At 61.1% G+C, this 20,570-nt stretch overlaps 1 protein-coding gene across 1 annotated transcript; it reads right to left on the reverse strand.

Annotated features, from left to right (window-relative positions):
- Positions 1 to 2,033: 2,033 nt before the first annotated feature.
- On the reverse strand, positions 2,034 to 20,148 carry LOC311510749 (syntaxin-binding protein 2-like). The gene is made up of 16 exons (XM_084610712.1): positions 20,071 to 20,148; positions 19,396 to 19,472; positions 18,346 to 18,424; positions 17,507 to 17,610; positions 15,943 to 16,091; positions 15,578 to 15,662; positions 11,767 to 11,897; positions 11,516 to 11,623; positions 10,524 to 10,581; positions 9,917 to 9,982; positions 7,969 to 8,049; positions 7,497 to 7,635; positions 5,993 to 6,099; positions 5,393 to 5,482; positions 3,216 to 3,301; positions 2,034 to 2,088 (listed from the first exon to the last, which is right to left on the reverse strand). Exons 1-16 carry the CDS (start codon positions 20,141 to 20,143, stop codon positions 2,049 to 2,051), a joined length of 1,473 nt encoding a protein of 490 aa, XP_084466838.1. The 5' UTR covers positions 20,144 to 20,148; the 3' UTR covers positions 2,034 to 2,048.
- Between the last annotated feature and the right edge of the window lie 422 nt (positions 20,149 to 20,570).

The following is a 20,570-nucleotide window of genomic DNA, read 5'->3' on the forward strand; positions in this document are numbered from 1 at the left end:
ACCCCAACTTTGCAGTCATACGTGACTCTTAGCCAGCCAGTATAACAGAAGGTTTATTAGACGACAGGAACATGGTCTAAAACAGAGCTTGCAGGTGCAGAGAACGGGACCCCTCAGCTGGGTCCATTTTGGGGGGCCGTGAGCCAGACAACCACGTCTGCACTTCACTCCATGTCCCAGCCAGCCCGAAACTGAAACTCCCTCCAGCCCCTCCTCCTCTGGGCTTTGTTCCTTTCCCAGGCCAGGAGGTCACCTGATTTCTTTGTTCTCCAACCCTTTAGCTCTCACCTTGCAGGAGGGAAGGGCCCAGGCCATCAGTGGCCAGGAAACAGGGTGTCAGCCATTCTCTGTGTCCAGACCCCTGCACACACCTGCCCTCTAGGGATCTGCAATGATCATACACCCTTACCCCACCCCCTAGATACTTAAGAACTGCATAGGGGAAACTGAAGCACCCCCCACACTATTCAGAGGAAACATTAAGAACAGTCCCACTTCGTCACACGTGGCCAGCTGTCTCAGGCCTGTACCCCCCTCATGCTTCTGGGGGCAGGCTGAGGGGTACAGCGCGTGTGGCTGGGGTCCCCCTTGCCCCGGTGGCAGCCCAGGTGTAAGGGCAGCCATGGTGGGAGCTGGCAAGCCCACAGTTGGGCAGGTGTCTCTGCTGGAGCGTTTTAATTCCGCGCCCCCAATCCGCCGCCCACCTGCCTGGCAGCCGCGCAGCAATTATCCAAATGGCTGTTAATTGCGGCTGATAATTCCCCACGGGGATCAGGGATGGAAAGCTCCGCAGCTGAGCAGATTGGGGCTGGGCCCGAGCAGCAGATCCGAGGTGCCAGGGTCTCTCACCCCGTCCACAGCAGGCACGCAGGGCTGGCAGGGCTCGTTTGCCCAGCAGGGAGACAGGAGCTGGCCCAGGGGGAGGGGAAACGGGGCCTGCTGGGCTCTATGGACTGACCTGGGCCGGGGCACGTTCCCAGCAGGCTGCGTGTGCAATTATTAGCAGGAGTATGAGGGGAGAGAAGGATGGGCAGAGCAGGGGGGGCTGGGAGGCAGGACTCCTGGGTTCCATGCCCAGCTCTGCCCCCAAATCCATGTGAGTCACTCCTGCTCTGGGTGTCTGTTATTGAGGTTTCGTGTCACACGGGTGCTGCTGGGCATTTTCCAAGCCCCCTGGGGGGCTGGGATCAATTTTTGCCAAGCCTGGGGCACTCTGAGGCTGGCAGGTGCTGGGGAGCCATGACAGGGTGAGATGGGTAGGGGCACAGGAGGGGTGCAATGCAGAGTCTGGGCTGCAGGGGGGCGCATAGGCTGAGAGTGCCTGACCTGGCAGGTCCCCTCCTGCTGCGGAGAGGAACTGCATTTTCTCCTTCTGCCTGTCTCCCACCCAGGGCAGCCCCCAGCTGGGCTGGGAAGCAGCCACCTGCCCTCCCGTGAACCAGCCAGGGGCACTGGGCTTGAAGGGGTGCTAGCCTAACGTGGCCTAGGCCAGGCCCAGATGATCACAAACAGGGCGCGCCCAGCCAGGCCATCCCTGAGACAAACCTGGCTCAGGCCGGGCCCCAACCCATGGCTGCATGGCCAAGTCAGTGCCCTGCAGCCCCCCGCCCTCCCCAGCTGCCTGCAATAGCCGTGCTGCTCCCCCCCCCGCATATGCTGTCAGAGGGGTGACAGGAGGGGGAGGGGCGGGGCTGTGCTTTGGGTCCCAGGCAGGGGAGGTAGGAATGGCTGAAGCTGGTAGATAATGGAGCCTGACTCTCCCCCTACCCCATCAGGGGCAGGGGGCCACAGGGCACAAAGGGTGACAGCCCTAGAGGCTGTGCCAGAGGGAGGAAGCCTGGCCTGCCCCCTGCCCTAACAGCCAAGCAGCCTGGGGGTCATTCCCCCCCGCCCCCAAGAACTGACACCGCAGCCAGGAGTAGGGGGAAGGTGCCTTGTTGAGAAGAGGAGGTGGAGCTGGGGACAGCGAGCTGTGGGGGGCAGAGTCTCTGGGGGGAGGGGGCTGCTTCTAGGCCTCCTCGGGGTCCAGCTGGTTGAGGGTTTGGACGTCATCCAGGAAGCGCTTGGGGGTCAGGATGTGACTGGAACCTGGGGGAGAGAGAGGTGGTTGGCAGCGGTCGGCACAGTGGCGCGGGTATGAGGTTGGCATCACCATCACCCCCATCCTTGCAGCTGGACCCTGCTCTAGTGCAGGAGGGGAGGAACTGTCTCCTACCCCCTGTGGCCTGGCACCGCACCCCTCGTGCCGCTGTACCCTGCACGGCCAGGCAAGAATCCCCGCGCTGACAGTGTTCCTCACCCTTGGGTCTTCGAGGGGTGTGTGCAGGGAGTGAGCCATATCCCTATGGGAGTTACTGGGGGTGTCTGACTGGGCCCCCACACATGGTCCCTGGGCAATGAGAGGCCTGGGGAACCAGGGGCCAGGAGATCAGGCGGCTAGATACAGGCCATGTGGGGCAAGGACATCTGTTCCCAGGCCCCCGGGTGCAGGAGGACAGAGGGTAGCATGGGTGCCCTGTGGGGGTCCCAACTGTCCCTGACCTGGGCATTCCAGCCGCCCTTCCCCCCAGGACTTGCCCCATTCACCTATCACCACCTCCCACTTGCCCTTGGTGGCTGGGGTCACTTCATAGGCGCAGCGCATCTCAGACATGGACACCCCACCCAGCACATAGATGCTGAGGTGCGGGCCTGTCCGGTACTCAGCCGCTGGCTTGTTCTTGTGCCAATGCCCAAAGCGGGCGCTGGGGGGAGAGAGGGGCAGTGTGGATACCAGGGGTCGCTGAGGGAATGCCAGGTGTAGGGGTGGGCACTGCCTGAAGCGGGGGCTGGGGGGAGAGAGGGGCGGTGTGGATACTAGGGGCTCGCTGAGGGAATGCCGCATGGAAGGGCAGGGCCTGGAGGAGGATGGGAGGCAGGCCCTGCCCAAGGCAGTGGGACAGGAGTCCCAAAGCAGGCAGAAGGGAGTAGGGGAGGGTGGCACCTGCCCTGGGCTGGGGGTCTGTCTAAAGCTCGTCCAGTCCCTTTCCTCCATCCTGGGCCCTGCTGTGTTGAGGGACTGCTGGGGTGAGGGGGACACGGTAAGAGGGGTCCAGGGCTCCAGGTTGTTGGGCAACCCTCCCCCATAGACGGCAGGTCCTGGCCACACACTCCTAGGCACAGAGGCTCCTACACCCTGGGGGTGGGGGGGGGGCATTGTCAGGGCTCTGCCTTACCTGACCACAGCCTGGGAGCTGGTGGTAGGGACAGGGTCCGAGACAAAGGGCCATAGATTATTGTCCAGTTTGTCCTCAATGATGTCCTGACGGGGGGAGGACAGGTCAGCAGGGGCCAAGCAGCAGGAACCTCAGACCTGGTGGCCAAGCCAGGCCGCACTGGGGCGGAGGGGCTGGGGCGGCTCCTCACTGAATGATTGACAGTCCCTGTGGGGAGCAGCCTGGGGCCCCCTTTCCAGGGTGGGGCATGGGGAGCCAGCAAAGAGCACGCTGACTCCTCCAGTGATGCCCCCCAACTCCCCACATCCCCCTCAGCTGCTCAGTGCCCTGCTGTGAACTCCCCACCCATCCACCGTTATGGGGAGGGCAGAGACCTCCTGCAGCTGGATCCAGGGCCCCTCGCTTGGGATGGGGAGGCAGGGGGCTGCCCTCAGTGCCCCTTCCCTGCTGCGGGCAGATCCAGGCCCTGCCTCTTGCCCCATGAGGTGCATCCCAGACACGCAGGGGGCCCAGGATATGATACATCCTAATGCCACATAATAGGGGTGTTTACATTAGTCCGCTGCGTTGACTTGTACAGGGAGCTTAAGGCCTGCCAAGCTGTGGCTGGCGCAGAAGGGGGCGCCCCTGATTGGATTAGGCATGGGACTGAGATTACCGCTACTACCTGCCCCAAAATCCCACAGGAGGAACCATCACAATGCTGGAACAGGGGCCTGGGAGCCTCCTGTCTGTGATCTGCCAAGGACAGGAGCTCCGGTTGGGGGGCTAATTCTTGGCCTGGAGGAGCCCCAAGCCAGTAGGTTGAAGGCAACTAAGTGTGCCCCCCACCCCTTTGAGGAGTGCCCCACAGGACAGGGTGATGAGGGGCTCAGCCCCCAGCAAAGGTGGGGGGAAGGAGTGACTATGTCACCTCTCACACGCTAAGCAGGTTTGGGCCCAGGCAGTGCTTGGATAGGAGACCTCTAAGGAAAAGCCACTGCGTGCTGGGGGGTGCGAGTGAGTCAGCAGAGGGTGCTCTATGACCCCAGTGCGGCGCTAGGGGGTGCTGTACTGCAGGGAGAGGGGGTGGGGGTCTGCAGGGGGCGTGACCAGTACTGTGCTGCAGGAGTTCATCCTTTAGATGAGCGTCACACAGCTGCTCCTCACTGGAGGTTAGACCAAGGACCCTGCCAGCCATTCAGATTCCAGTGCCAGTCATGACAGTGTGCTGCCTGGATCCCCTGCACTTCCAGCCCCACACGGATCATCTCCTGCCCTAGACTCTCATGCAGCGCTGCTGGGCCGTTGTTAATAGCTGCCTGCCACTCCTTAGGAAGAATTCAGCCCCGGTGAGGGACCGCTGTATAAACTGCCCGTGCCCCACCCCAGAGGTGGCAGCATCTCAGCACCGGGTAAGACAACTCCCCTGCACTCGTGTCTATGGTTGAAGACCCCTAAGGATGGCAGCAGGAGAGGACTCTCTGATGAGCCCCTCACATGGCTAGAGCCCTGCGCAGATACAAAAGTGTGGATGTGCATCAGCCCGCGATCCACAAGCCGCCTTTTACCTGTATCCGCATCCACACCGGCAGCAGCTAGCGAGGGTGGGGAAGGGGCAGCGTGGAGGGATTGGGGGCTGGGGGAAGGGGCAGTGTGGAGGGGGGGTCTCGAGGAGAAGGGGCAGTGTGGAGGGGGTGGGGGCTGGGGGGGAAGGGGTTTCTCATCACGTGCCGCTCCTGGGGGGTCACGAGTGTACACGGCAGCAGCAGAGCATGTTGCATCACAGTGGGGTGGAGGGGTGGGGTGCCGGGGCCTCACCCTCTCCAATCCCAAATCCTGCTGCTCAGGAGCTGGTGGGGACACTGGTGCTGCTCGAGCTGCTGGACAGGAAGCCGCGCGGTGGGGCGAGTGGGTGCCGGACAGCCCCAACTCCGACGTGTTGCCTAGCCACTGGCTGTGGGCCGGCGGCCCCGAGTGCCCTGCGTCCCCCGGGCTGCCTGAGCCAGATGCCGCGGGCCAGGCGCTGCTGGGGAGTACAGCCCTGCACGGTTGTATCTGCAGCCAATCCACTATCCGCAGAAATGGGGCGCGGATATGCAGGGCTCTACACATGGCTGACCCCAAACCACCCCCTTGGGCCCAGCCTGCCAGTTGTGACCCCAGTCCCCAAGGCCAGGAAGCAGATGGCCCGGTACCTCCATGATGTCCTTGAGCATGGGGGTCCAGTGGGAGAGCTGGTAGCTGGACTCCAGCCGCGCCTTCCTCTTCGGTCGCAGCTGCCTGCTCTGGGGGAGGAAGGGAGAGGGGGTGAGAGGCAGCAGGGAGGAGGTGCGGGGTGGGAACGGGGGCAGACAGGGAGAGCGTGGCCTACCTGAGTCGCGCCAGCCAGGCTGGCAGGGGAGAGGCAGAGAAAAGAACAGAATGGATCACTGAGCGAGAGAGAGAGAGAGAGGAGGGGAGAGAGACTGATGGGAGAACAGAGCTGCTTCTCCCCATTCGCCACATGGCCACCCCACACAGTGGTCACCAGCTCCAGCTCCCTAGAGATCTGAGGTCCTGACCCTCAAGGTCCTCTGCAGAGGCAGAAGAAGTCACCCCAGATGGGGAGTAACTCAGGGGTCACCCTCATATGGGGAGGGTGTCACCCCACTGTACAGGGGCAGAGGCCACCTCTGTGCTGGGAGTAGGTCACTGCCATAGGGCGGCACCTCCAGGATGGCCTGGGCTCCCCTGTACAGCACAGATCTGCCCCCTGGCATGGGTACAGCTGCTGGCCCCTGGCCCCAGTCCCTTACCCCAGGCGTGAGAGAAATGCCCAGGAACTGCATGTTGTGGATGATGTCTCTCTGCTGCTGGATGTTGGCATGCTGGATCAGCTTGGTGAGCTTCTCCTTGTCCACACCTGCACGGGGACAGACAGGTCAGTGCTAGCACCCCTGGGACGCACCCACAGCCCAGGCACATGAGTCCGTGGCCCCAGGAGTCCTAGTTCCCCGATCAAATCCTGAGATCCTGCTCTTCCCACCACTCTCAGAGCTGGGGGTAAACCCAGGAGTCCTGGCTTCCAGCCCCCCTCTAACCCACTAGACCCCACTGCCCTCCCAGAGCTGAGGATAGAACCCAGGAGTCCTGGCTCCCACCACCCGCGCTAGCCCACTGGACCCCACTGCCCTCCCAGAGCTGGGGTTAGAACCCAGGAGTCCTGGCTCCCAGCACCATCCGCTCTAACCCACTGAACCCCACACAGTTAATGATTGAATTTAGGTTCTTGCTGCTCCTCCCTCCACAGGTTCTCTCGGGCGCTGGGGTCAGGGGTCTCTCTAGTTCCCCCTGGCAGTGCAATGGGAGCCCCCGTCCCCCTGATCTGGGCTTCCCCTTTTGCGGCCAGTCAGGTGCAATGTCAGAGCTGAGGCCTGGCTCTTTAAGGCTGTGAGGCCTTGAGCTGGAGGGAGGGCAACGTGCCCCACCCCTGCCCCCCCAAACCATTTACTGCTGCTTAGTGCAGACGGGGAGGCCTGGCAACTCCACAGCACCCCCTGGCCAGGAAACTGGGCAGCCAGGCAGCCAGAGGAGCCACATGAGGGCACCCTGGCCTGGGCAATGGGCACGGGTCAGTGCCTGAGCAGGGTTACAGGAAGGGCCCCGGAGCAGGGCCCTGCCCCACCAAGCCAGCATGGGGCAGGAACTGATGGGGGAAGAGGGACTGTGCCAAGTGTCAGGGTCAGGGAGGTTCCCTAGACCCTGGTGAGCTGGGGGAAGGGGCTGGATGTAGCAAGAAGCAGGGAGCTGGTACAGGGATGACACAAGGGGTGGGCAGGGGACTGGTCGCAGGAGGCTCAGAGACAGAACATGGTATCTGAACAGCCTGCAGGAAGGGAGGGATGTCCCTCCTCCCTGCAGAGTACAGGCTGGGGGGCTGCTTCGGGTGTGTTTCTCCATCCCCCCTTCCTGCAGAGAACGGGCTTGGGGGAGCGTGGAGGGCGGACACTGCTCGGAAGGCAGCCCCAGGGAGCAAAGGCCGCCAGGTCCGAGCCCAGGGGGCAGTGCAGAGCGTGGGCACAGCGCACTGGCAGGCTCGCAGGCACCGAGAGGTGGGCAGAGGGAAGACAGGGCCGTAGAGCCGGGCTGGACACAGGCCCTGGGAAGCGGCTGGCCGGGAAGCGCCCTGCATAGCAGGAGGGCTTGCCAGTCTGAGCAGTGCTATTCCCCACCAGCCCCACAGGCCTGGGCCCCACCTCCAGGAGCACCCCCTGCAGCAGCAGGCCCCCCAGTGCTCCCCCTGCAGGCCTGTGGCGTTACCATTCTTCAGGAAGATGTAGAGCAGGATGATGCGGATCTTGTCGTAGGCCTGCACGCTGGGGTCCAGCAGGACGGGCACGATGATCTTCATGGGGTCCTTGATCTTCTCCCCGTCCACGTCCGTTCCCATGGCCAGGTCCTGTGGGGGAGGGGGCGCACACACAAGGCCCAGGTCAGGCCGCTCTGCTTCCTCCTGCCCCCGCAGCAGGATGGGAGATGTGAGGGCCCCACGACCCACAGCTTGCCTACCCCCCATGCCAGGGCCGCCTCCTCCCTGGGGTCAGCTCCCCCTGGGGTGAGCAACGGGCCCCCAGGGAGTAACCCGAGCCGCATGTCCCCCTTCTGCACCCCTGGTACTGCATGGGGGGGCTGACCCTGGCTCCATCGAGCCTGCGGGTCTGAGACCCCTCTCTCCGGGCTGAGTCCATGAGCCAGACTCTGCCCCCCAGCCAGGCTCTGCCCACAGACCCACCTGCTCCACGCTGCACAGCTTCTCCACCGTCCCTTTGAAGTGCCGCATGCAGTGCTCGGCCAGGTTCAGGTGCGTGGAGTACTGCGGGGAGAGACCGAGGCACGGGGGGAGTTTACTGCATCACCGGCTGGTCCAGAGCACCTGAACCCCCCAACCCACAAGGAGGGCCCCTCAGCCAGAGGGGCAGCCCCAATCGGTTGTAGAAGCTGAGTATATAGGGATAGTTTTGCCCAGCACTGATGTACAGCCACCTCTGGGGTGGAGCGGGGCAGCGGGAGGGGAGGATCAGGAGAAGGGATGTTAGCCGACGGCCAAGGATGTTTGGTGAGGTGCCAGCTATTCCCGTTTATACCATCCGTGACTTTAACTGCTAGAGCTCAGAGCTCCTTCGCAGCGGGCAGTCAATACTGACTGACAGGTGCCCCAATGGCAGCACTAAGAGCCTCTCCACACCCGTGACTTTAACTGCTAGAGCTCAGAGCTCCTTCGCAGCGGGCAGCCAGGATTGACTGACAGGTGCCCCAAGAGTTTGCCCCGTGGAGGCGGCACAACTCAACGCTAGGCTCTTAGTACTCTCACCTAATGGCCAGGCTTTAGAGCCAAAATGGCTGAGGTTCTTTAATTGTGTTGGCTGCTTTACAGTAAACCAGAGAAAACAAGTCAGGCTTATGCATAAATGGTTACCAAAATTTATTAAGCTAGATTCTAATCATGTGGTTACAAAATTGCTAGTGCCTACTTATTTAAATGTAGAGATGTTACACACACAAACAAGTTACAAAACTGAAGCCACAATCCCAAAGAAAGAAAACAAAGTATAGAGCTCTATTTCAAAATATGTGTACACTAAAGGTAGGAGATCAGGTGTGGGTGCTTCTTACCCTCCTTGCATCTCTCGATTCCAGCGGTGCCAAGCCAGGATCGGTCACTCAATTCCGCGGAAAGACGAATAAGGGACAAGGCGTAGGGACCCTCTTAGCTGCAGAAGCCTTGGGAGGCTGTCACTTATCTGACCAGCAGATAGATAGTGAAAAGCACTCAAAAATCATGGTGCTGTAGGTCCCCTACTTATACCTCTGTACTCCTTTATTCTCTTTCTCCTTTCTTATGCCAAATTGAGGCTGGTCTGTCTGGGTGACACCAGCTTTCGCAAGAGTAGTTTACACTTGCAAGGGAGAGAAACAATAAGTTTTGACTACTGGACATTTCTTTTATCAGGGTAAATATTTTCCCACCTAGGATGTTGGTGTGTGTGCATCACGCTATTTAGTAGGGGCTAAGAGCCATGTCTGTCACAGGGCCTCTGCCTGCTGTGAGCTTAATCGTCGTATCTGTTCCCAGAGGCACATTGTAGCAGCACACCTGTGCTTTCACAGCTTCAAAGGCTGTGCTGGAATATATGTTAAGTGCCCTGTTCCGGCTTCCTCCTGTGTTTCCAGCAATGCTGGTCTGGGGGGGGGGGGCTGGCTGTCTGGCTACAAGGGAGCAGCTTCCAAAACAGCCCACGAGGTTGGGGGCTTGGAGACCAGCAGGTGTCGGGGTACCTGTGCCAGTGGCCAGGAGCTTTCTGTTGGCACATGGCCCAGTGGCACCAGGAGTGGCTCCAATGGGCTGGTTTGGAAGCCCACCAAGGCCCTCTCCCGAGAGCTGCAGCAGCAAGGCACGGGCATTACCCAAGGGCTGCCATTGGTGGGGCAAACGTGGCAGCTCTGGGCACTGACAGGCAGGCTGCTGCCCATGGTGCCACACAGCACCTGGGGGGAAAATGGCTCTGCCCAATGGGACAGGTCAGCAGCTCTCATCAGGCAGTAAAGCGGAGTACCCCAGAGTGCCCTGCCCCCCCAGGAGAGTCCCTACTGTCCCTTACCAGCCCCACAGAACACCCTGTGCCTCCCATCAGTCCCCGAATGCCCTGCCCCCCGCCCACTAACAGCCCCAGCCCCGTTACCTTGTTCAGCTCTTTGTGATACTGGGGCATCTTCTTCAGGATCTGGGACAGGTCCTCGATGTTGGTCTGGAGGGAGGCGGTGGTGAGATCCCGGCCGCTCCCAGCGCTTGGAGCTCCCTGCAGGGCAGAGGCCTCACCTGGGGACAGCCGCAGCAGCCCAGCCACGCGTGCCAGGGCCAGGGCGGGTCACTCAGGCCATGCGTGGCTGCGGCTTAGATTAGACCTGCCCTTCCCAGGCCAGCTGGAATGAGACGGGAGCCCCGCAACCCGAGCGCCCCTCGAGATGTAAAGCGGCAGCGGGCCGGGGAGATGCCAGCGTTGGCTCCCTGCAGCTCTCCCTGCGCGGCCCCGATCCTGCTGTCTGATCCCGCCCCATGGGCCTCTGCCCTCCCCCACTGTGGGGAGCTCCAGAGCTCTGGCTGGGGGGCAGAGGACTCCACATACCCCTCTTAGCCCTTTACAGGCAAACCCTGGGAGCAATGGGACAGACCCCCCCCCACCAACCCCCTCCTGGGGCAGCAGGGAAGCCTCCCCTTCCCATCAGTGGCAGTGGGATGGGTCCCCCCGTCCCGGACTCCCCAATCGCTCCCCCCAGCCCCCGCCGCACCTTGTCCGTGGTCAGCCTCTTGCTCTCACAGAAGGTGCGCAGCAGCTCTGTCACCTTCCTGCAGCAGGGAGAGGGCTCAGGACGGAGCCAGGCACTGCCTTGGAGGTAGGGGGTTCCCTGTCCTATGCTAGAGGGGATGGAGCCCCCACCCCACGGGCACCAGGGTTCTCTGCCTCAAGAGCCTCAGACAGGCTGGGGGAGGCCCTCTTCCTAAGTTACCCCAAGGCAGAGAGTTCAGTGCACCTCTGGGGGCTCCTGGCGCCCTGCTCAGGGGGGCCTGGGGGCAGTGGCAGGCCCAGTAGGAGGTTAGTGAAGGACTCACTCAAGGGTCTGTGGGGTGCATGGGGAGACCCTGGGATCGGGGGAAGACAGTGTCCGGGGGATCCCCGAGACGAGATGTGGACAGCGGCTCTGGAAGGGAGGGCTCAGGGGTCCTTTGGGGAGAGGGGCTGGGTCCAGGGGGTCTCAGCATTCAGAGAGGAGTATGTCTGAGGGACAAGCTCCAGCACTGGGTGGGAGGGGGAGGGGGAGTCCTGGCACTGAGCAGGAGAGGGGTGTGTTACGGGGGGTGTCCCTGCACTGGGTGGGAGAGGAGTGTATCCAAGGGGGAGTGGGGTTCCAGCACTGGGTGGGAAGGAAAGGGGAGGGGTGTGTCCAAGGGGGCCCCAGGGTAGGGAGGGGTGTGTCTGAAGGGGAAGATGGGGGAAGTCCTGGCACTGGAAAAGAAGGGAAGGGGTGTGTCAATGGGGTGGGCTGTCCTGGTATTGGGTAGGGAGGGGAGAGGTGTGCCAAAGGGAGGCGGTAGTGGGTCCTGACACTAGAAAGGGCACGGAGGGGTGTGTCTGGGGGTATCCTGGTATTTGGTGGGGCACGGAGTGGTGTGTCCGGGGGGGGGGATGGGTCCCAGCCCTGGGTGGGGCACGGGGGGGTATGTCTGGTGGATGGGTGGGGCATGGAGGGGTGCGTCAGGGGGCAGGGCCGAGCGCGCTCACTTGGAGACGTCAGCGATGTGCATGTGGCATAGCTGCACCCCGAGTTCGTCGTCTTCATCCAGCAGCGCCACTTTCTCCTGCGAGTCGCTGATGCCCGTCGTCTCGTACCTGCAGGGGGGAGATGGGGTCAGGCTGCGGCACCCCTCGCCCGAGCGTGGGGGCTGCAGAGCAGTGCAGGTGCCTGGGTCACATCCCCCCCAGCCCGCCTGAGGAGGGGTGCGGGGCACCCCCTGCTGGTAGCCAGGCCCTACTTGTAGGTGTCTTTCTCGATGCTGAGCAGGTCGTAGGCCATGGCCTGGTAGGTGAGCTCGTGCAGCAGCGGGGACACCAGGTCGAAGCTTCGGTCCACGATCAGCAGCTGAGAACGGGCTTTGTCGGGGCCCTGGGGCAAAGGAGAGAGAAACCCGTCACCCCCTGCTCTGGCGGAGGGTTCCTGGCCTGGCTTACATGGCACAATCCAATGGGCCCTGGTGGCCTGAAACATTACCACCAGTCCCCTCTGTGGCCAGCCCCCAACCCCAGGGGGAAGCCAAGAGACACCCCCCAAGTTAACTGGGACGTGCCCTGGGGTCCTGCCCTGACTGGTGGGGAGAGCTCCCCACCCAGCTGCGCTGCAACGCCCCCTGCAGGGATGGGTTATCTGCCCCTCGTGCAAATAGCAATACCCCCCTCCCCCAAGCATGCTCTCTGCTCATGCCTCTCCACCAACGGGAGTATGCCCCTTACAAGGCAGCCCCCCGACTGCCCCCTGCTCCATATGCTGTGTGGGGACGGGGGGGGGGAATTACACCAGAAGGGCCTGGCTAGTCTATCATGAACCAACACCAGGCCCAGAGACTCTTTGATACAAGGTCCCAGAGGGAGACGACAGGACATTATCCCTATGCCCCACCTTGCATCTGAGCTGGGACCCCATATGAAGATCTAGCTCCCCACTCCCAGCCTGGGTGGTCTCCCAGCATCCAGTGGGACAGAGACCACTCAAATGGACAGCATCTCAGACCCACATCATGGGGGGGCTGGCCCAGCCCCCGCTTCCTGCCTGATCAGCATGCACTGCCCTCTTTGCGCAGCAGGTGGCGATAGGAGACCAGCCCTGCGCTCTCATGGCAGACGGCTCTGAAACCGGCTCCAGCAGCCCCAGTGGAACCCAAGCCCACCCAGGAGCACCTCGGCAAGGGGGGGGCTGCGTCTGCTCTTCGCTGGGTAGCACAGACAGTCGGGGGTGGGTGGGGTGGGGACGTACAGCCCCTGATGCTACCCCAACTGTCCCACCTCAGTACGTGGCCCGATTTTCAGCCACGCTCGGGAGCAGAACGTCAGACCGGCCACCACCCACCCGCCTGGCAGGTCTCCACAGCCTCTGGATAAATGGGTTGAGGCTGACGGGGGAGCGCCTCTCTTGGAGGAGTATCTGGCCCCCACCACTGTAGCACTATCATTGCTGCATCCTGCCCCCCCATGCACGTGGGGCTGGACAGGGCTGTCACCCCATTGCAGAGGGGGACGGAGGCCCAGAGGGGCTGGGTGACTCACCCAAGGTCACACAGGGAGTCTGTGGCAGAGCAGGGACATGAACCCAGAGCTGGCGCCATCATTCCTCTCCGGCCCTACCCAGCCTGGGTGGGTTGCTATGCCCAGCCCCCACCCCCACCCTTCTGGGACCGCGGGCTGGGTGGCTTTGGAGACCTGACTGCTAGAAGCCATGCTACAAGAGACCCTGGGGTTCTTTCTGCGCCAGCTGGCAAGGCAGGGGCACATTGGACTGGCCAGCCGGGATTGTGCTGCATGGAGCCAGCATTGCATTGAGAGCAGGGGCTTGAGTCAGCACTCCCAGCCCTGCAGTGGGCGTGCTGTCTGGATTCTATTGAAGGGGGCTGGGCAGGCAGGACTCCTGGCTCCTATTCCTGCCTCTGCCACCTACTCCTGGCACGCTGCTCCATGCCTCAGTTTCCCCCCTGTAACATGGGGATAGTGCTTACACCTGTGACAGGGAGGCTTGGCAAGAGCCTCAGGAATATCCCTGGGGGGACTCAACGGGAGTAACAGCAGCAGGGTGTGCACAGAGCAGGACTTTGATCTTTGCTAATCGCAGGTGGGGAGGGCAGACGGGGGCTGGAGGCTGGAGCTCCAGTGGTTAACAAGCATGCTGTCAATCCCTTCCCTGTGTAGATGGTTTGGGCAGCCAGGTGTGTGCCAGGCTCCACTCAAAACTACAGCAGCTGCACTGCTTCAGTGGCTATGCCTTGCCCATACCCCCGAGCCACGCAGTTGCACGGACCCAATTCCTCATGTAGACCAGGCCTCGGCCTGATCTTGGTCAGTTCTCAGGCGAGAGCTCCCAGCTTCCCCCACTTATCCCCCAGCTCAAACCTTCCCAACCCTGTGTTCTCGAGCTGGGGTCCCTGCTCCAATTCCCTGCTGGGAGCATCCAGCCAGGAGCCATTGGAGCCCGCACGGTCTTTCTGGCCCCCAGGCTGATCTGGGTTGGAATCTCTTCATTTCACCAAGACAGGGAGGTGACACACCCCACCCGCGGCATGACTCTTACCTTCCCCTCCACCCCTGCCAGAGAAGCCATGAAATATATAGGGAAATGGAGGCACTCATCAGATTCATAAAAGATATTACAAACATTCCCAGTTGGTCACAGGTGCACAGTCTCCCAGCAGCTCGGCAAAGGCTGGAGGCAAGAGCAGAGGCAACAGGATGGAGAGATCTGGGCAAGCCTTGGATTTTACATCACTTTGCTTCTCCTAGGGGGGCAGGAGCTACTGTTTCAGAGTAACAGCCGTGTTAGTCTGTATTCGCAAAAAGAAAAGGAGGACTTGTGGCACCTTAGAGACTAACCAATTTATTAGAGCATAAGCTTTCGTGAGCTACAGCTCACTTCCTCAGATGCATATCGTGGAAACTGCAGCAGGCTTTATATATACACAGAGAATATGAAACAATACCTCCTCCCACCCCACTGTCCTGCTGGTAATAGCTTATCTAAAGTGATTTCCAGCACAAATCCAGGTTTTCTCACCCTCCACCCCCCACACAAATTCACTCTCCTGCTGGTGATAGCCCATCCAAAGTGACAACTCTTTACACAATGTGCATGACAATCAAGCTGGGCTATTTCCTGCATAAATCCAGGTTCTCACATCCCCCCCACCCCCATACACACACAAACTCACTCTCCTGCTGGTAATAGCTCATCCAAACTGACCACTCTTCAAGTTAAAATCCAAGTTAAACCAGAACATCTGGGGGGGGGGTAGGAAAAAACAAGAGGAAACAGGCTACCTTGCATAATGACTTAGCCACTCCAAGTCTCTATTTAAGCCTAAATTAATAGTATCCAATTTGCAAATGAATTCCAATTCAGCAGTTTCTCGCTGGAGTCTGGATTTGAAGTCCCATGTGAGAATCCAGGGAAGGGCGTGTTTGCAGCTCCCTTCTGCTGGGGGTGGGACAGGGATGGCAGGAGCTGGGGGAAGCCTAAGGTGAGGGCTGACTATGGCTAAGGCTCGGGAGAGCTGGGTTCTATTCCTGCTCTGACAGACTCCCTGTGTGCCTCAGTTTCCCCATCTGTAACACAGGCCAACCTGCCTCCCCTGGAGGCTGAATTCATTAGTGAGGTTCCGATACCATGGTGATGGGTGTAGGAGCACACACAGACAGGAGTGTCCAGGTGTGGAAGAAGCTCTGTGTGCAAAGCTTAGTTCTGTGATTGAACTGCCCTGTTTATAAACAAAGAGACTGTGCTGGGCACACACTTCCCTGTTTGGTGCCTCAGTTTCCCCATCTGTATCGAGAGGATAATGACACTGGCCTTTGTAGAGCACTTTGAGATGTGCTCATGGCCAGCATTAGAGAAGGGCTGGGGCCAGTAGTCCAGCCACACAGGGAATGCTATTGTTCTGCCAGCCCCTCAGGATCTCCAACGGAGGTCTAGATCCCCACCCTTCCCCCTGCCAGGATCTCCAAGGACGTTCTAAATCACTCCTCCTTCCTTCTACTTCTCATGCGCTCCCCCCACCCCCAGGGGTGTGGCCGGCACAGCTTGCTCACCTCGCCCATGCTGGGGTTGTCTGCCTTGAATGCGTTGAGTTTGGCCAGCACAGCGTGTGCCAGGTGGAAGTTATCTTCATGGCCCCTGCAGCAAAGACCAACCCTAAGGGTGAGAAACAGCCTCTCCTGCAGGGGCACCTGCACTTCCATTAAGGGATGACCAGGTACCCCCTCCCTCTGGGCACACACACTTCCAATAGGGTATAGCTAGGTACCTCCCCATGGCACACTCACTTCCTATAGGGGATAGCTAGGTACCCCTTCTCACTTTCTGTAGGGGATGGCCAGGTAACCCCTCCCCTTGGGCACACTCACCTCCTGTAGCAGATGGCCAGGTACCCTTCCCTCCCCCTGGGCACACTCACTTCCTGTAGCGGATGGCTGGATACTCCTTCAGGGTTTCACACAATGTGGCAATCTGCTCTGCCAGCATCTCCATCTGCTTGTTCTTGTCCAAGGAGCGGAAGGGGCTGAAGCAGTTGTGGAAGGTCTGGGGCCCGTCCAGGGAGTACACCTGCAGGTTTGGGGGTGAGGCAGAGATCAGACCCTGGCACCTTGCGTTCCCCCCACACTCCAGCTAACTTACCCCATAACCTCCAGGGCCTGGGGTGCCAGGGAGGGACCATGGGCAGCGAAAAGCAGCCTTCACCCCAGATATGCTCTTCCTGGCCTGACTGCCCTCGAATGATGGCACAGCTCTGACCCTCCTCCCCATGGCACTAGCCCTGCCAGGCATGCCATCCCCCATAGTAGTGCCCTTCACTTGCTCAGTGGTCAAGACTGGGCTGGTGCCACCTGCTGGCAGCCAGGCCAGCTGTGCCTCACACCACGCCCTTAAGATGGGCAATTGACCAGGCCAGCCTGGCGGAGCCGTAGCAAGCCCCTAGTGAGGGAAAGATCCTTTTGCCAGTGCCACTCCTGTTGTAGTAGAGGGATAGCGGCCCAGAGATTCATGCACCAGCCTGGGATGAAGATGCCCCAGGTTCAGGTCCTTACGTGGCTGCAGACTCCCGGGTGCCCTCAGGGGTGTGTCTCTGCCCTGGAGAAGTCAATGTTGTGGGAGGGGGCATGGCCACGCTTCTAGTCTGGCGAAAGCCCCAGCATAGCCACGGGCAAACCTGGCATCAAGGCACGTCTGCCGCTGTCGCTTATTTCACTGGCCGAACAGAACAAGCCACTGGGGCAAATGTGCTTGGACACCAATAAAACAGTATCGGCCCCTGAAGGGTTTGCTGGCGCAACGGGATGGGTGAGCCAGCAAAGCCTCCTGACGGACACTCAGCTTATACCAGCCAAAGCTTCTCTTGGCACAGCTGGCACCGGTACCCCAGATGAAATCAGCTAGAGTGGCGAAAGGACTGCTTTGCCAGCGTAACGGCATCTACCCGGGGCTCTGCCACCACAGCTGCATCAGTTGCAGGGGGGATTTTTTCTCTCATGTCCCCATAACAAACCCATACCAACAAAGCTTTTGTGTGTAGACCAGGCTCATGTCTCTCTGTGCCTCAGTTTCCCCATCAATGCAATGGGGCTGACAACACAGCCCTGCCCCTCAGGAGCGTGAGGGGGGAAATCCACTGATGACACAAGGAGGGGATGGGGTGGTTGGGCAAAGGGCAGGCGTGTGGAGTATCGGCCTGTGTCTTGCAGGCCTGGTATAAACCATCAGTAAGAGCTGGTAAAGCCAAAGAGGCAGGACCCTCCTCCCCCATACATCTACCATCCCCACCAGGTGCAAGCCAGCGATTCCACGTCTCACAGGGTGTGAGCAGCCAGCTAGTCCCTGCTGCCCTGTGCTGGCGTCAAACCCGGGGCCCTAGAAGGGAAAGGTTCCCCCCCCCCCGGGGCCACGTGGACACTAAGGATGGGGTGTCGTACGTCACCATCCACCCCGGGGGCCTGCTCCTCCAAAACCCAGCCACCCCTCACCTGGCTCTCGTAGGGCAGGAAGGCCATGTTGATCTCCTTGAGGGTTTTGATGGCCTTGATGATCCGTGACTTGCTCAGCTCGTTGAACAGAGGCTCAGGACAGGCTGCAAGGCAGAGGCAGTGGGTGGGAGTGACAGGCACAGGGCTCAGTACCCCCGGCACAGCGCCAGCCCCCACGGACGGGGCCAGACCGGGCACAGCAGGGGCAGTAGTGCTGCACGCCTGTGGGGAACCTGGGCAAGCCAGCAGGGCCACACAGGAGTCAACGATGAGTCCAGCCCCCCCGAACCAGAGTCATGCCGGGTTCTCGCCTTCTGCAGCATCAGCAGCGAGGGGGAGCCACAATCTCTCCTACACAGCCCCTGTCTCACACCCTGCCCTCAGCCCCCCCGCAGGGCTGAGTAACTGGAGTCTACAACTCAGGATGATGCACAAGGAGAAACGGGGACTTGGGCTCCCCCTGCCGCTGTAATGGGGAGAAGCAGATCTGACCCTGACACACTGGGTATTCTGGTGCTGTCCCATCTCCCCACGCGAGTTGGGACTGATGGAGCAATGCATGCTGGGAATGGTAGCCAGAGGCCACCTTTCTGGGCACATGCTGCAGGTGTCTGTGAGCCGTGCTGGCTGGAGGCAGGCCCGTGGGGGAGAAGTGGGGGAAGGGATAGGTGGGGTCGTTCGGTCTGGCCTGCTGGGGCTGCAACCCCCTGCAGGAGGGCAGAGCGAAATCAGGGGGCTGCGCACTGGCCTGCCGGCAGAGAGAGACCCCCCACCCCCAGGCGCCAGTGAACCGCTGGCCAGGCTCCCAGCTTGGGGATCCCCCGACCCCTGATACTCACTGTCGATGAAGAAGACGTGAGCTGCCTTGTAGGTGAAGGTGGGGGTGCCCTGGAAGTCACCGATCAGAGCCTGCACTGACTGCAAAGGGGGAAGAGGGGGGTTGTCAGCATCAGTCGAGGCCCCTCCCTGCTGCCCGAAGGTCCCATCCCATCCCCAGCACCTGGGGACTCAGGACCCAGCACGATGCCATCGGGAGGTGGGCTGGTTTTCACCCCCCTGGCTCTGGGCTCCCTCCCTGCCTGGAACAGGGCATGTGCCCATGTGCCCGGGACATCCTTAGGGCCCAGTCATATCTCTCGCTGCCACAGAAGTGTCTGTGCCCGGCCACAGATGGGGCCTGGCATTGCCTTGCTACTGAACTAAGTGGGCTCTGAGCAGTGCCCAGGGAACAGCCGGCCGAGCAGCAATCCCAGGCAGCTGCCATCAGGGCCCCCTCCCTCCCCGGGCGCCATGCTGGGCACCTGCAGCTTCGCCACGCCAGCTAGCTTGGCAGGGTGTTTGGAACCTGTTCAGACCCCTCGACCAGCCATTGTGACAGGTGAGAACCTGGCTGCCCTGTCCCAAGCCCCAGGCCCCAGCTCGCAGTCCTCTCCTACAGCGCTCCCTCCGCGGGCAGCCCCTGCGGGTTCTGGGCTTCACCCTGCTCTGCCAGCGCCCCCTGCCCCTGGTCTCCCTCCACTCACCTTGCTGCTGCAGATGCAGGAGCCTCTTCCCCAACAGCCCCTGCTCCCTGAGCCTCTGCCTCATCGAGTCTCCTTCGCTTTGAGTCTCAGCTGAGGTCGCCTCTCTCCGCCTGCTGCACCTGCCCATCCAACCCCCACAGGATTGCACTGCGGAGAGGTCTGGGGGACAGTCTGTGCCTCACGTGGCAAAGAACATGAAGCCCAGCTCCGGGGAAGCAGCCTCCTGGGGAGCCCCTACTGGCCCCATTCCCATCCTGACGTTGTGCTGCGCATCCCCCTGGACAGCGCCACCTCCAGGCAGCACTAGGAGCTGTCCCCGGGGTCTCCCCTGCTCCCCATCCAGCTGCCCCAGGCCCGAGCTCCTACCTTCTCCACTGGGCTGAGCAGGTAGATGGCCTCCAGGCTGGGGATTGGCTCCCGGCGCTTGTTAATATCTTCCACAACTAGGAGAGAGCAGACACTGGGCGCGGGTCAGTGTGTCCTAGCCACCCACCCCAGCTGCTCTCCACTGGGATGGGGGGAGGGGAAGCCAAGGGGCACAGTGATGTTCGCTGGCAGCAGGCCGGGGCGTTCCACAGGCTACAATGCAGCAGCTGCTTCGATGTGGGGCCGTGGGCTGCGATGCTGCCACAGTACGGAGCAGCGAGGGAACGTCCCTCTGTACTGTGCTGGGGGCACCCCGCTAGAGTGCTGGCTCAGCTCTGTGCCCCTCAACCCCAGGGCTCCTCCACCCTAGAGCAGGGAGCCAGCATTCCCCCTCCCCAGCCAGGACCCTGCCCACAGCATGGGGGAGGAGCAGTGAGGAGTTAACGGGAGTTTGAGAAAAGCGGTGAAGAGGCTCCACGGGCTGAAAGCGCCGGGCTAAGGGAACTAGACCTGGCTGGGAAGGTACCAATAGCAAGGAGGGCGTCTAGGAGGCTGCAAAGGAGGGAAACTAGATGCAAACGTGAATGTAGACAAGTCAACTCCCCGAGTGCGAAGTGTATGCAAGGGGAGGGGAGCCCTGGTAGGGGGAGCAGATGGGAGGGAAGGGCCACTCACTCGTGATGCCTTCAGCCAGGATGTCGGACATCTTGCAGCACGACGAGAGGATGCGCATGCTAGGGTGGTCCATAATCAGCACCTGGGGCAGTGAGAGGGGAGCGCACCACTTCAGATGAGCTAGTCACTGCCCTGAGCACAGCCGCCCACCGTCATCATCCGCGGCACTGCGGAAAGGTCTGGGGGACAGTCTGTGCCTCCCGTGGCAAAGAACATGAAGCCCAGCTCCGGGGAAGCAGCCTCCTAGGGAGCCCCTACTGGCCCCATTCCCATCCTGACGTTGTGCTGCGCACAGAGAAATGGAACGAGGGGAGTCTCCGTGTTCCCCTAGGAAAGCCCTGTAGGCCATTGGCCCAACATCTCCACCACCTTCCTGCCGTGCCGAATGCTCCCTCTGCCGCACCGGCCTAACCCGCTGCTCCACATCCCCCAGCCCAGTCCATGCCGGGGGCTCAATAACCTTCCTGGCCAATGGTACATACTGCCCCATGTTTGGCACT

This window comes from Lepidochelys olivacea, assembly GCF_965140295.1.
Source record: "Lepidochelys olivacea isolate rLepOli2 genome assembly, chromosome: 20".
In the NCBI taxonomy this organism is placed as follows: Eukaryota; Metazoa; Chordata; order Testudines; family Cheloniidae; genus Lepidochelys; species Lepidochelys olivacea.